This window comes from Lithobates pipiens, unplaced genomic scaffold (genome assembly GCF_037356315.1).
Source record: "Lithobates pipiens isolate NorthernLeopardFrog02 unplaced genomic scaffold, aLitPip1_a1.2 Scaffold_8, whole genome shotgun sequence".
NCBI classification, from domain to species: domain Eukaryota; kingdom Metazoa; phylum Chordata; class Amphibia; order Anura; family Ranidae; genus Lithobates; species Lithobates pipiens.
The window spans coordinates 4,514,314-4,530,315 of record NW_027507903.1 but is presented as its reverse complement, the minus strand read 5'-3'; the positions used below and the strand labels follow the sequence as shown (position 1 = coordinate 4,530,315).

The following is a 16,002-nucleotide window of genomic DNA, read 5'->3' as shown; positions in this document are numbered from 1 at the left end:
ATGAAAAATAAATGCTGATCTCTTCCTATAAAATTATTATTATTATTATTTTTTTTTTTTTGTACTGTTGCCAGTCGTGTGTGTGTGTGTGTGTGTATATATGCACAAGAGAGACAGGGTAGCATTTAAAACTGCAACAGGGCACATGTTTAAGCGGTAAATCCTCTTCTTTGTTTTCAGACTTTTAAGACGGACGATAAAAATGGCATTGAAATTCAGAATGAGGTGGATGCCTTATTGGAGCGGCAGAGGAGAGAGGCTCAAACACAGGTAGCCACCAGGACTCCTATGAGGTATGTAGACGAGCTTGTATTTATTATTAATATATTTTTTCCTTCATTTTGAAGTTTTACCGTTGCTTATGTACATTATGTCTTGCAGGCAGAAAATGGAACCTGAATTTGCAGACATGATTAACATTGAAGATAACTGCCGTGTGGAAGATGTAGATGAAGATAGTGTATATAGTGTGTTTGTTTCCTATATTGAAATCTACAATAATTACATGTATGATCTTTTGGAAGAGGTGGCTATAGATCCCATCAGACCAAAGTAAGCCAAATGCTTGAATGTAAAAATTAAACAGCTTTTTTTAATATCCAGATCCTTGTGTTTTAAAGTGGTTGTAAACCCCCATGAGACATTTTTGCATATAGGTATGCCTATAATGAGGCTTGCCTAATATGTACTGAAAATCTCCTAAAACGTGCGCTGTTTAGGAGATATTTGCTATACGCTGCGCCAATGTCATCGGCCCATGCGCAGTGAAGGAACGGTCCTCCGTGGGGTTTCTTCCCCAGCAAGTGCTGTGACTGGCTCACGGCTCCGGGCAGTCAGAGCCGGAATCCGCAGCTCCGAAAGGAAGAGGGGCAACGATGGATGCTTCCACCAGCGGGGACGTCGTGGGCTTCAGGAAAATAACACATAATGGGCTAGTATGCGATGCATATTGGCCCATTATGCTTTTACTTTGCAGGGGAATAAAAGTAAAACCCATCAGGGTTTACGTCCTCTTTAAGTGGCATCTTAAGTGAGTTATTTTTATTTTTTTTTTCCTTTTTTTACCAAAAAAAATTCTATTTATCCCCTCTGATTCCAATTGTATTGTAATGTCTGCCCTAATGTTGTAAAGCGCTGTGTAAACTGTCGGCGCTATATAAATATATAACATACATACATATTTTTTTATTTATTTTTTTGTCTGTAAATGTCTTGACCTTTGCTTTTTGTGTGGTGATAGTTACTTTTCTTTTCTCCTGTTCAATGAGTTTTGAGTTGGAATTCCAGTTCATGAGCCGTGTGCTTTTATCTGCATGCTGCAGTTTTTGAAGTGATATAAAATAAAGGTTATAACCTTTTCCTATTCCTTTGTTAGATGGAACACGCCGGGAAAGAATGCAGAGTTTATGTATGTTTTATATTACATAGCTTTTGCCTTGTTGCCCAGCTGTCTGCCTGATTCCCTAGTTATGTAGACAACGCTTCCCATCATCCTGATCATCATCATCCTTCTCATCATCCTCCTCCTCATCATTGTTCTCTTGTCATGTCTAATCCAGGGGTCTCAAACTGGTGGCCCCTCCAGCTGTTGCAAAACTAGAAGTCCCATCATGCCTCCACCTGTGGAAGTCATACCTGTAACTGTCAGCCTTGCAATGCCTCATGGCACTTGTAGTTTCACAACAGCTGGAGGGCCGCCAGTTTGAGACCCCTTGTCTAATCTATACATTTGCATGCGCTCCTATTTTGCTAATGTATGCTTTTGTAGCTATATTTTTGCCCCTGTTCTGCCAATAACCACACTAACCTTAACTACCCTTATTTCAGACCGCCACAGTCTAAGATTCTGCGGGAAGACCAGCACCATAACATGTATGTTGCTGGGTGCACAGAAGTTGAAGTTAAAACTACAGAAGAGGCATTTGATGTGTTCTGGAAAGGTGAGAGATGTAGTCCAAAGGTTTATACCGGGGTGGGGGGTAGGTTGTATCTCTATAGATCTCCCCCATGTATCTGTGTAAATTTTTTAATTTTTTTTTTTGTGTGTGTAATAAATATATATATATATTTTATTCCCCCCCCCCCCCCCCCCCCCTCCGTATGTATATGTTTTATTTTTTATTTTTTAATACGTGGCTGTGTGTAATTTCTCACACCGGAACTGATGTGCAGGAGAGAGATTGTGCGAGTACGACTGAATTTGCACGGCTTCATTCCAGCAGCTCAGTGTAAACTAGGGCTTAAAATGTAAGTTCTCCATAAAGGTGAACTTGCACAGGCTAGGTGTACCCTCCTGATGGGGGGAGGGGGGGGGTACATTTTTGAATATTAAGCTATGGTGTTTTCTAAGCCCTGGACCCGGGAGGTGGCTATAGCAGGGCTCAGAATTGGAGATCGCGGCGCTGGAGTGGGGGTCCTGTGTAAGTTCACCTTACGGATTTTTCTGTAAAGATGAACTTGCCCTTTTAAAGTGTTACTAAACCCACAAGAGTAAATTCGGTCTGTATATGCAGTAAACCATGCTTGTTACTCGTTGGGTTAATCCTCTGCATTGTGTAGACACGGTTTGTTCCTGTCTCCTCTGATCCTCCCCTTCTTTCACTGTCTCCAGTCCATCTCCTGATAGTACAGAGGCTAGGGGATAAGCTGCACGTGCTCAGTTTGTGTACTGACAGTGTGTGAAGATGTGTTTGTTTTTTTTTGTTTTTTTCTTCGGCCCACTGCTTATCACACGCACTAGACAGCGAGTAAAGGGGGTCATCCATCCTCATAGGACAGTGATGGCGAACCTTGGCATCCCAGATGTGTTGGAACTACATTTTCCCATGATCAACTACACTGCAGAGGGCATGAGCATCTTGGAAAAATTAGTTCCAGAGCAATCTGAGGTGCCAAGGTTCACCAATCACTGTCATATAAAACTCAGGGAAAATTAGAACTTCTACAAGTTTTAACCAGACACACTGATGGCAGTCACAAGACTGCTATATACTGCTGACGAGAGGGTATTTAGTGGTTTATTTTTACTAAAACTGTTGCATTTTTCATGTACTTTGGGAGACCAGATATAGTGAAAGCCGGGTCCTGGGTTTAGTAACTCTTTAAGCAAGGCCATCCATTATTCAGTTTTCTTTCCTTCCACCATGGGTGGAAGGAAAGAAAATTGCTTAGTTTTCCCTAGCAACACATACAATGTTAATGGGGAATCCCTCCTGCAGCACTATTTTTGTTGATGCCATACATGGATTGACATCTGGCCACATTTCAATACATGTGTGGCCTGTCTGTCACTAAAATCTTTCCCTTTTTTTTTTTTTTTTTGAAGGGCAAAAGAGAAGGAGGATTGCAAACACAACACTGAATCGTGAGTCCAGCCGCTCCCACAGTGTCTTCATGATAAAGTTGGCACAAGCCCCCCTTGATGCGGATGGGGATAATGTGCTGCAGGTAATTACTATGTGTCACAGGACCCTCTATGGGTCGCTTTACAACACGCATGCACAGGAATGCACTGAGCGTTACTCTGCAATTCACATGCTGTGCAGTGCAATTTTAGCCCCATTCATTTTGAATGAGCTGAAATCGCACCACACCAAAAGTAGTGCATGTGATACTTTTAGAAATGCACTGCAACGATTGCATGATGCTTTTGTAGCAGGGCTAGCAAGTGCTATATCAAACCAATTATATGGACGGATACAAGTGGTGAGGGCTATACAGTGGAGTCCAAATGACCATCTTTAAAGTGGAGTTCCATCCAAAAACGTAACTTTCGCTTTAAATATTGGTATCCCCCTGACATGCCACATTTGGCGTGACGTTTTATTGGTGGGGGGGGGGTTGGAGAGCGGGTATCCCCGTTTTTGACAGTCGCCGAGCGTAAGTTCACTTCTCTCCCCTCGCTGCAATCTTCTGGAACACTTTGCAAGCCCCAGGAGATTGCCCAGCCATTCACCAGTTTGCCTGGCTGTGAAGCTGTGAAACCACAGCTGGGTGCCCACAGGTACAATACTGGCGTGGCGGAGAGGGGAAGAGGAACAAGGCTTCGGCACTCGCATCGCTGGACAGGCGAGTGTCACATTTTTAAATGAGTGGAATGCCGCTTTAAATTGTAGGAGATGCTTGGCTCAGTGGCTGCTGGCTCATAAATATAGCTAGAAGGGACTCGCAAGATAAGTGTATAAAAAAAATAATTTGCTGTGTTCTGTTGATTTGTGCCCTCCGTCAAAATGCATGCGCAGAATGGAAGGACACCACTGTAGCGCCATGCGCACATCGTAGGACGTGCTTTTTTTTTTTTTTTTATCTCTTCCCCCCCCCCTCAGAGATGCCATTTGACGGGCACAATTGAATGCTCTGCAAACAGCGGCGGGACACCATATTTGTCATATTGTGTGTCTCACTTTTGCGGCATGGGTTTAGTGTGCTCAAGGTCCAGCTTCTTATTCTCTTTTTGAAGAGCAGGTTTTGCTTGTGTCTAAGGATGGGTTGCAACAGAGACAAAGCGTGCCCTTCCCTTCAACATCGAGGCTCAATCTGGTGTCCTCCGCTCTCGGCATAGCTTTCAATTGTGCCTGTGAACAGGTATCTTTTATTTTTATTTTTTATTTTTTTAAGAAAAAGCTTCCTACGATGTGCGCTATGGGGATGTCACGCCAGCTGATCGGGAAATTGGCTGGAGTGCCCCTCCGTTCTGCGCTTGCACTTTTCGACAGAACACCGAAATCACTATGCTGCCAGCAAGTGTATAGTCGGTGTCCTCGGCGGCGCTGGTGCCTTACCAGGGCTTCCTGTCAACGTGGGTACACTGAGCGGGCGGAGATAACGTTACTACTCTGGTGTCCCCCTGCATGGCACGCTGAGCATGCGTACTCCATTAGGCCTTACAGGGGGGGCCATCTTTGTTGGGGCAGACCGCAACGTGTCACCTCCCACAGATACAATGATGGCATATCCATCCCGAAACACAGGGGATGATTTTGTTTATGCAAAGTGCTACACCAATGTTATCTTGTGAGTTGCGTCACTTTTATCCAACAAATGGTTATTTTACTGTTGTACTTTAGATGGCGCTGCTCTTTCCTCCTTCCATTCATAAAACTGCATATGACAAACTGATAAATAGTGATGGACGAACTTCCGACGGGACGTTTCGCGAACGCGAAACGCGAACGGGCACAAACGTTCGCGAAAACGACCGTTCGCCGCGGGCTCCATTGACTTCAATGGGAGGCGAATTTCGCAAACCTTTAGGTCGAATTTGCGGCCACGTGGTAATTATTAGGGGGTAGCACGTAGTCCCACCACCTGGACAATAGCATAATACATGTATGAGGTGAATTTGGGATCGATAACTACAAGCATTTTTTTTTTATTTGGGAAATTGTTCTGACAATTCAGGACTATGGAGCTAATGAAGGCAATGGAGGAGAGGGAAGGTCAGGGACCAGGGTAGGCAAACAAGAGGGTGCAGGAGATACAGAGCACTGACAGCAGCACCGTAATACAGAGCACTGACATCAGCACCGTGACATACAGCGCTGACAGCAGCTCCGTGACATACAGCGCTGACAGCAGCACCGTGACATACAGCGCTGACAGCAGCTCCGTGACATACAGCGCTGACAGCAGCTCCGTGACATACAGCGCTGACAGCAGCACCGTGACATACAGCGCTGACAGCAGCTCCGTGACATACAGCGCTGACAGCAGCTCCGTGACATACAGCGCTGACAGCAGCTCCGTGACATACAGCACTGACAGCAGCTCCGTGACATACAGCGCTGACAGCAGCTCCGTGACATACAGCGCTGACAGCAGCACCGTGACATACAGCGCTGACAGCAGCTCCGTGACATACAGCGCTGACAGCAGCTCCGTGACATACAGCGCTGACAGCAGCTCCGTGACATACAGCACTGACAGCAGCTCCGTGACATACAGCGCTGACAGCAGCTCCGTGACATACAGCGCTGACAGCAGCACCGTGACATACAGCGCTGACAGCAGCACCGTGACATACAGCGCTGACAGCAGCTCCGTGACATACAGCGCTGACAGCAGCTCCGTGACATACAGCGCTGACAGCAGCTCCGTGACATACAGCGCTGACAGCAGCTCCGTGACATACAGCGCTGACAGCAGCTCCGTGACATACAGCGCTGACAGCAGCTCCGTGACATACAGCGCTGACAGCAGCTCCGTGACATACAGCGCTGACAGCAGCACCGTAAGCAGCCCCAGGAGGAAGTCAGCACAGCACAGGGATGGTGTGATCCCCTCATAATAAGAACCCCCAGGAGGAAGTCAGCACAGCACAGGGATGGTGTGATCCCCTCATAATAAGAACCCCCAGGAGGAAGTCAGCACAGCACAGGGATGGTGGGAGCCCCTCATAATAAGAACACCCAGGAGGAAGTCAGCACAGCACAGGGATGGTGGGAACCCCTCATAATAAGCAGCCCCAGTAGAAATATGACACCGCTCAACCTCTTCAAAGAGGAGGGTAGGGGCATATAGTACGGTGTGCTTTTTTGGGTCAGGGAAGTGAGCCAAATGAATTAAGAAGGTCTGTGTGCTTGATTCCAAAAATTGTTTATAGACATATACATGGTCTACTGATCACATGTGTTGAATTCCTCCGAGATCCATGCCTCATTCATTTTTAGAAATGTGAGGTAGTTAACACTGTGGTGAGCTAGGCGAGTACGCTTATCGGTCACAATCCCCCCTGCTGCGCTGAACGTCCTTTCGGACAGGACACTGGATGAGGGGCAAGCCAACAGTTCGATTGCAAATTGGGCAAGCTCTGGCCAGAGGTCAAGCCTGCCCACCCAGTAGTCTAGGGGTTCATCACTCCTCAGAGCGTCCACATCGGCCGTTAACCCAATGTAGTCGGACACCTGACGGTCTAGGCGTTCCCTGATGCTGGATCCGGATGACACCTGTCGATGGGTCGGCTGAAAGAATGACCTCATATCCGAAGTCACCAACACATCTTCAAACCGGCCTCTTCTTGCAGGCGCTGTTGGATTGGTACCCGCAAATCCTTCTCTGGGAGTGGGAATTGCTCCTCTGCCAGCGCACGCAAAAGCAGAATGCAGCATTTCTCGAAGCAAGGCCTGGAAGTGCTGCATTCTGACAGCCCTCTGCGACGGCGGTAACATTTCCGCCATTTTGTGTTTGTACCGGGGGTCTAAGTACGTTGCCACCCAGTACTGGTCCTTGACCCTCATGCTTTTTATACGGGGGTCCCTATTAAAACACTGGAGCATGAAGGCCCCCATTTGCACTAAAGTGGAAGCGGTGTGGTGGCCTGGCTCCTGCTCATCATCCAGGATAATGTCGTCCTCTTCATTCTCCTCTCCCCATCCTCGCACAACAGGGATCCCAGAAAGGTTTAAAGCATGCTCTTCTTGCTCCTGCTCATCCGCCCCGGCACCATCCTCCTCTGACTCCTCATCAGACTCCTGTTGTTGACTTGTCTCAGATAGAGTAGCCCCCCCTGGGAATTCATCCAGCATTGCGACTTCCTCATCTTCCCGCTCCTGCTCCTCCACAGCCTGATCAATGACACGACGCAATGCACGCTCCAGAAAGAAGGCATAAGGTACCATGTCACTGATGGCGCCATGGCTGCGACTGACCAGTTTGGTGATCTCCTCAAATGGCCGCAGAAGTCTGCATGTGTCGCGCATGAGCAGCCACTGGCGCGGTGAAAAAAAACCCAGCTCCCCAGAACCGTTTCTTTCGCAGAGTTCATACAGGTAGACGTTAACTGCACGTTTCTGCTGGAGCAGCCTATCAAGCATATAGAAGGTTGAGTTCCATCGCGTCGGGCAATCGCAAATAAGACGTCTGACCGGCAGATGGTGTCGCCGCTGAATGTCAGCAAGGCGAGCCATGGCCGTGTAAGATCTTCTGAAATGGGCCGAGATTTTCCTTGCCTGCCGCAAGATGTCCTGGACCCCAGGGTATTTGACAAGGAATCGCTGCACGACCAAGTTTAAGACGTGTGCCATGCACGGCACGTGCGTGATTTTGCCCTGTTTCAATGCGCTAAGCAGATTGGCACCGTTGTCACACACCACTTTACCAACTGTCAAATTGAGCGGTGTTAGCCACTCATCTGCCTGTGAACGCAAAGCTGAAAGGAGTGCCGGGCCAGTGTGGCTCTTTGCTTCCAGGCACAACAGACGCAGCACGGCATGGCAACGTCTCACCTGGCATGTGGAATAGGTTCTGGGGAGCTTGGGCGGTGCAGTGGAAGAGACGCTAGCAGCGGAAAAGGAGGAGGCAGCTGAGGAGGAGAGGGAGGAGGATGGAGTAGGAGGAGGAGAAGAAGAGTCAGGCCTGCATGCAATCCGTGGCGGTAAAACCAAATCTACACGGGTGCCACGGGTTACATGCTTGACGGCCGTCAGAAGGTTCACCCAGTGGGCAGTAAAACTGATATACCTTCCCTGCCCGTGTTTGCTAGACCACGTGTCTGTGGTCAGATGTATCTTGGCACCGACACTGTGTGCCAGAGATACATTCACTTGCCGCTGAACATGGCCATATAGCTCTGGGATGCCCTTCTCTGAGAAATACTTCCTTCCTGGGACCTTCCATTGTGGTGTTCCAATGGCCACAAATTTGCGAAAGGCCTCCGAGTCCACCAGTTTATATGGCAGTAGTTGGCGGGCTATGAGTTCTGACAAGCCAGCCGCCAACCGTTGGGCAAGAGGGTTATCCGGCGTCATCATTTTTTTACGCTCAAACATTAGGCCCACGGAAGCCTGCCTTTTTGCAGAAAAATGTGAGCTTGGCGTGATGGAAGGTGGAGTGGAGGACAATTGTGAGGAGAGAGGAGAAGGAGAAGTAGAAGACGAGGCTGGACGGTGAGAGCCTGCAGTGTGGCTTTGTGTGTTCCGTTGCTCCCACTGGGCTCGGTGATGGCTGCTCATGTGCCTTCTTAAGGCGGTCGTCCCTAGGTGAGTATTGGGCTTACCGCGACTAACGCGTTGACTGCAAAGATTGCAGATGGCAACGCTATTGTCAGCAGCGGACACGTTAAAAAAAGCCCACACTGCGGAGCCATGTGCCGGTGTCCTGGGAGCGCCAGATGTGACCGTACATGGTCGATGACTCGCTCCTGATACATTTGCAGTCTGCTTTGTCCCTGCTGTGCAATGTAAGTCATTGCTGCTTCTCCTCCCTATCTGCTGGTCCATATCTCCCTCTGAACTCCCCTCCTCTTCCTCTCTTGTGGGCACCCACGTGACATCACTAGACACGTCATCATCAACGTCACCTTCCCCACCGCTATAAGTAGAGTAGGCAGCAACACCGGGGACCAACCTCCTCCTTGGGCTGATCTGGGTACTGGCGTCAGACTGCTGAGTAGCGCTTGTTGCTGCCTCCTCTTCCTGATCCAATACCAAGAGTGGCTGCGCATCAGAAATGTCCTCTTGATATGGATCGGAAAATAATTCCAGTGACTCAAGCGGAAGGTATGTGGTGGTGGTGGTGGTGGTCGTGTTGTTGGTGGTAGTGTCTTTGGGGGTGCACATAGCAGAGAGTGAAGAAGAGGGTGCAGATCGAGAGGATGAGGAGGGTGCAGAAGAATAAGGCTGAGTGAGCCACTCAACCAAGTCTGGTGCGTCCTTTAAAGTAATTGAACGCACCTTCTGCAACTTCCCACTTTGGCTCAAGGCTGTTGCTCCTGCCCTACCCCTACCACCCCTGCGGAAGGGCCTGCCTCTTCCTCTGCCTGTCATTTTTTAAATCACCCTGTGACAAAACTCTTAGTCCCTATACCGCTGAAGGACTGCTGCAGTATAGGGCAGCGGTCAGCAGTAGTGCACGTCAACCCTATGTATTGTGGACCGATAGCGGTCCTTACAGAACAGCAGACTGTACTGCACTCAGGCCTATGTACCGTAGCACCCTATACCAAGTTACCAGTCCTTATAAAAACTTTTGTGGACCAAGCAGGTTGTGTGTTAGTGATTAGCAGACTGTACGTCAGTCCCTATACCAATGAAGGACTGCTGCAGTATAGGGCAGCGGTCAGCAGTAGTGCACGGCAACCCTATGTATTGTGGACCGATAGCGGTCCTTACAGAACAGCAGACTGTACTGCACTCAGGCCTATGTACCGTAGCACCCTATACCAAGTTACCAGTCCTTATAAGAACTTTTGTGGACCAAGCAGGTTGTGTGTTAGTGATTAGCAGACTGTACGTCAGTCCCTATACCAATGAAGGACTGCTGCAGTATAGGGCAGCGGTCAGCAGTAGTGCACGGCAACCCTATGTATTGTGGACCGATAGCGGTCCTTACAGAACAGCAGACTGTAACGCACTCAGGCCTATGTACCGTAGCACCCTATACCAAGTTACCAGTCCTTATAAGAACTTTTGTGGACCAAGCAGGTTGTGTGTTAGTGTTTAGCAGACTGTGCGTCAGTCCCTATACCGCTGAAGGACTGCTGCAGTATAGGGCAGCGGTCAGCAGTAGTGCACGGCAACCCTATGTATTGTGGACCGATAGCGGTCCTTACAGAACAGCAGACTGTAACGCACTCAGGCCTATGTACCGTAGCACCCTATACCAAGTTACCAGTCCTTATAAGAACTTTTGTGGACCAAGCAGGTTGTGTGTTAGTGATTAGCAGACTGTACGTCAGTCCCTATACCAATGAAGGACTGCTGCAGTATAGGGCAGCGGTCAGCAGTAGTGCACGGCAACCCTATGTATTGTGGACCGATAGCGGTCCTTACAGAACAGCAGACTGTAACGCACTCAGGCCTATGTACCGTAGCACCCTATACCAAGTTACCAGTCCTTATAAGAACTTTTGTGGACCAAGCAGGTTGTGTGTTAGTGATTAGCAGACTGTACGTCAGTCCCTATACCAATGAAGGACTGCTGCAGTATAGGGCAGCGGTCAGCAGTAGTGCACGGCAACCCTATGTATTGTGGACCGATAGCGGTCCTTACAGAACAGCAGACTGTACTGCACTCAGGCCTATGTACCGTAGCACCCTATACCAAGTTACCAGTCCTTATAAGAACTTTTGTGGACCAAGCAGGTTGTGTGTTAGTGTTTAGCAGACTGTGCGTCAGTCCCTATACCGCTGAAGGACTGCTGCAGTATAGGGCAGCGGTCAGCAGTAGTGCACGGCAACCCTATGTATTGTGGACCGATAGCGGTCCTTACAGAACAGCAGACTGTAACGCACTCAGGCCTATGTACCGTAGCACCCTATACCAAGTTACCAGTCCTTATAAGAACTTTTGTGGACCAAGCAGGTTGTGTGTTAGTGATTAGCAGACTGTACGTCAGTCCCTATACCAATGAAGGACTGCTGCAGTATAGGGCAGCGGTCAGCAGTAGTGCACGGCAACCCTATGTATTGTGGACCGATAGCGGTCCTTACAGAACAGCAGACTGTACTGCACTCAGGCCTATGTACCGTAGCACCCTATACCAAGTTACCAGTCCTTATAAGAACTTTTGTGGACCAAGCAGGTTGTGTGTTAGTGTTTAGCAGACTGTGCGTCAGTCCCTATACCGCTGAAGGACTGCTGCAGTATAGGGCAGCGGTCAGCAGTAGTGCACGGCAACCCTATGTATTGTGGACCGATAGCGGTCCTTACAGAACAGCAGACTGTAACGCACTCAGGCCTATGTACCGTAGCACCCTATACCAAGTTACCAGTCCTTATAAGAACTTTTGTGGACCAAGCAGGTTGTGTGTTAGTGATTAGCAGACTGTACGTCAGTCCCTATACCAATGAAGGACTGCTGCAGTATAGGGCAGCGGTCAGCAGTAGTGCACGGCAACCCTATGTATTGTGGACCGATAGCGGTCCTTACAGAACAGCAGACTGTAACGCACTCAGGCCTATGTACCGTAGCACCCTATACCAAGTTACCAGTCCTTATAAGAACTTTTGTGGACCAAGCAGGTTGTGTGTTAGTGTTTAGCAGACTGTGCGTCAGTCCCTATACCGCTGAAGGACTGCTGCAGTATAGGGCAGCGGTCAGCAGTAGTGCACGGCAACCCTATGTATTGTGGACCGATAGCGGTCCTTACAGAACAGCAGACTGTAACGCACTCAGGCCTATGTACCGTAGCACCCTATACCAAGTTACCAGTCCTTATAAGAACTTTTGTGGACCAAGCAGGTTGTGTGTTAGTGATTAGCAGACTGTACGTCAGTCCCTATACCAATGAAGGACTGCTGCAGTATAGGGCAGCGGTCAGCAGTAGTGCACGGCAACCCTATGTATTGTGGACCGATAGCGGTCCTTACAGAACAGCAGACTGTAACGCACTCAGGCCTATGTACCGTAGCACCCTATACCAAGTTACCAGTCCTTATAAGAACTTTTGTGGACCAAGCAGGTTGTGTGTTAGTGTTTAGCAGACTGTGCGTCAGTCCCTATACCGCTGAAGGACTGCTGCAGTATAGGGCAGCGGTCAGCAGTAGTGCACGGCAACCCTATGTATTGTGGACCGATAGCGGTCCTTACAGAACAGCAGACTGTAACGCACTCAGGCCTATGTACCGTAGCACCCTATACCAAGTTACCAGTCCTTATAAGAACTTTTGTGGACCAAGCAGGTTGTGTGTTAGTGATTAGCAGACTGTACGTCAGTCCCTATACCAATGAAGGACTGCTGCAGTATAGGGCAGCGGTCAGCAGTAGTGCACGGCAACCCTATGTATTGTGGACCGATAGCGGTCCTTACAGAACAGCAGACTGTACTGCACTCAGGCCTATGTACCGTAGCACCCTATACCAAGTTACCAGTCCTTATAAGAACTTTTGTGGACCAAGCAGGTTGTGTGTTAGTGTTTAGCAGACTGTGCGTCAGTCCCTATACCGCTGAAGGACTGCTGCAGTATAGGGCAGCGGTCAGCAGTAGTGCACGGCAACCCTATGTATTGTGGACCGATAGCGGTCCTTACAGAACAGCAGACTGTAACGCACTCAGGCCTATGTACCGTAGCACCCTATACCAAGTTACCAGTCCTTATAAGAACTTTTGTGGACCAAGCAGGTTGTGTGTTAGTGATTAGCAGACTGTACGTCAGTCCCTATACCAATGAAGGACTGCTGCAGTATAGGGCAGCGGTCAGCAGTAGTGCACGGCAACCCTATGTATTGTGGACCGATAGCGGTCCTTACAGAACAGCAGACTGTAACGCACTCAGGCCTATGTACCGTAGCACCCTATACCAAGTTACCAGTCCTTATAAGAACTTTTGTGGACCAAGCAGGTTGTGTGTTAGTGTTTAGCAGACTGTGCGTCAGTCCCTATACCGCTGAAGGACTGCTGCAGTATAGGGCAGCGGTCAGCAGTAGTGCACGGCAACCCTATGTATTGTGGACCGATAGCGGTCCTTACAGAACAGCAGACTGTAACGCACTCAGGCCTATGTACCGTAGCACCCTATACCAAGTTACCAGTCCTTATAAGAACTTTTGTGGACCAAGCAGGTTGTGTGTTAGTGATTAGCAGACTGTACGTCAGTCCCTATACCAATGAAGGACTGCTGCAGTATAGGGCAGCGGTCAGCAGTAGTGCACGGCAACCCTATGTATTGTGGACCGATAGCGGTCCTTACAGAACAGCAGACTGTAACGCACTCAGGCCTATGTACCGTAGCACCCTATACCAAGTTACCAGTCCTTATAAGAACTTTTGTGGACCAAGCAGGTTGTGTGTTAGTGATTAGCAGACTGTACGTCAGTCCCTATACCAATGAAGGACTGCTGCAGTATAGGGCAGCGGTCAGCAGTAGTGCACGGCAACCCTATGTATTGTGGACCGATAGCGGTCCTTACAGAACAGCAGACTGTAACGCACTCAGGCCTATGTACCGTAGCACCCTATACCAAGTTACCAGTCCTTATAAGAACTTTTGTGGACCAAGCAGGTTGTGTGTTAGTGTTTAGCAGACTGTGCGTCAGTCCCTATACCGCTGAAGGACTGCTGCAGTATAGGGCAGCGGTCAGCAGTAGTGCACGGCAACCCTATGTATTGTGGACCGATAGCGGTCCTTACAGAACAGCAGACTGTAACGCACTCAGGCCTATGTACCGTAGCACCCTATACCAAGTTACCAGTCCTTATAAGAACTTTTGTGGACCAAGCAGGTTGTGTGTTAGTGATTAGCAGACTGTACGTCAGTCCCTATACCAATGAAGGACTGCTGCAGTATAGGGCAGCGGTCAGCAGTAGTGCACGGCAACCCTATGTATTGTGGACCGATAGCGGTCCTTACAGAACAGCAGACTGTAACGCACTCAGGCCTATGTACCGTAGCACCCTATACCAAGTTACCAGTCCTTATAAGAACTTTTGTGGACCAAGCAGGTTGTGTGTTAGTGATTAGCAGACTGTACGTCAGTCCCTATACCAATGAAGGACTGCTGCAGTATAGGGCAGCGGTCAGCAGTAGTGCACGGCAACCCTATGTATTGTGGACCGATAGCGGTCCTTACAGAACAGCAGACTGTAACGCACTCAGGCCTATGTACCGTAGCACCCTATACCAAGTTACCAGTCCTTATAAGAACTTTTGTGGACCAAGCAGGTTGTGTGTTAGTGTTTAGCAGACTGTGCGTCAGTCCCTATACCGCTGAAGGACTGCTGCAGTATAGGGCAGCGGTCAGCAGTAGTGCACGGCAACCCTATGTATTGTGGACCGATAGCGGTCCTTACAGAACAGCAGACTGTAACGCACTCAGGCCTATGTACCGTAGCACCCTATACCAAGTTACCAGTCCTTATAAGAACTTTTGTGGACCAAGCAGGTTGTGTGTTAGTGATTAGCAGACTGTACGTCAGTCCCTATACCAATGAAGGACTGCTGCAGTATAGGGCAGCGGTCAGCAGTAGTGCACGGCAACCCTATGTATTGTGGACCGATAGCGGTCCTTACAGAACAGCAGACTGTAACGCACTCAGGCCTATGTACCGTAGCACCCTATACCAAGTTACCAGTCCTTATAAGAACTTTTGTGGACCAAGCAGGTTGTGTGTTAGTGATTAGCAGACTGTACGTCAGTCCCTATACCAATGAAGGACTGCTGCAGTATAGGGCAGCGGTCAGCAGTAGTGCACGGCAACCCTATGTATTGTGGACCGATAGCGGTCCTTACAGAACAGCAGACTGTAACGCACTCAGGCCTATGTACCGTAGCACCCTATACCAAGTTACCAGTCCTTATAAGAACTTTTGTGGACCAAGCAGGTTGTGTGTTAGTGTTTAGCAGACTGTGCGTCAGTCCCTATACCGCTGAAGGACTGCTGCAGTATAGGGCAGCGGTCAGCAGTAGTGCACGGCAACCCTATGTATTGTGGACCGATAGCGGTCCTTACAGAACAGCAGACTGTAACGCACTCAGGCCTATGTACCGTAGCACCCTATACCAAGTTACCAGTCCTTATAAGAACTTTTGTGGACCAAGCAGGTTGTGTGTTAGTGATTAGCAGACTGTACGTCAGTCCCTATACCAATGAAGGACTGCTGCAGTATAGGGCAGCGGTCAGCAGTAGTGCACGGCAACCCTATGTATTGTGGACCGATAGCGGTCCTTACAGAACAGCAGACTGTAACGCACTCAGGCCTATGTACCGTAGCACCCTATACCAAGTTACCAGTCCTTATAAGAACTTTTGTGGACCAAGCAGGTTGTGTATTAGTGTTTAGCAGACTGTGCGTCAGTCCCTATACCGCTGAAGGACTGCTGCAGTATAGGGCAGCGGTCAGCAGTAGTGCACGGCAACCCTATCTATTGTGGACCGATAGCGGTCCTTACAGAACAGCAGACTGTACCGCACCCAAGCCTATGTACCGTAGCACCCTAGACAGACCAAGTTACCAGTCCTTATAAGAACTTTTGTGGAACAAGTGAGTTGTGAATGATTAGCAGACTGCAGCAGAAGGGCAGCAGTCAAGTATAATATTCTTTCTATATTTGGAAGAAAGAATATT

General features: G+C 48.8%; 1 protein-coding gene across 10 annotated transcripts in view; it reads left to right on the top strand.

Annotated features, from left to right (window-relative positions):
• The window catches only part of KIF23 (kinesin family member 23), a 65,257-nt gene that overhangs the window by 24,995 nt on the left and 24,260 nt on the right, over nt 1–16,002 (top strand). For 7 of the 10 annotated variants that reach the window (XM_077472677.1, XM_077472684.1, XM_077472682.1 and 4 more), the window contains exons 6-10: nt 181–293; nt 382–552; nt 1,376–1,408; nt 1,828–1,940; nt 3,326–3,447. In XM_077472677.1, the coding sequence (XP_077328803.1) occupies nt 181–293; nt 382–552; nt 1,376–1,408; nt 1,828–1,940; nt 3,326–3,447 (552 nt within the window). The remainder of the gene's footprint in view (nt 1–180; nt 294–381; nt 553–1,375; nt 1,409–1,827; nt 1,941–3,325; nt 3,448–16,002) is intronic. The other 3 variants (XM_077472685.1, XM_077472681.1, XM_077472678.1) reach the window with 1 other exon arrangement.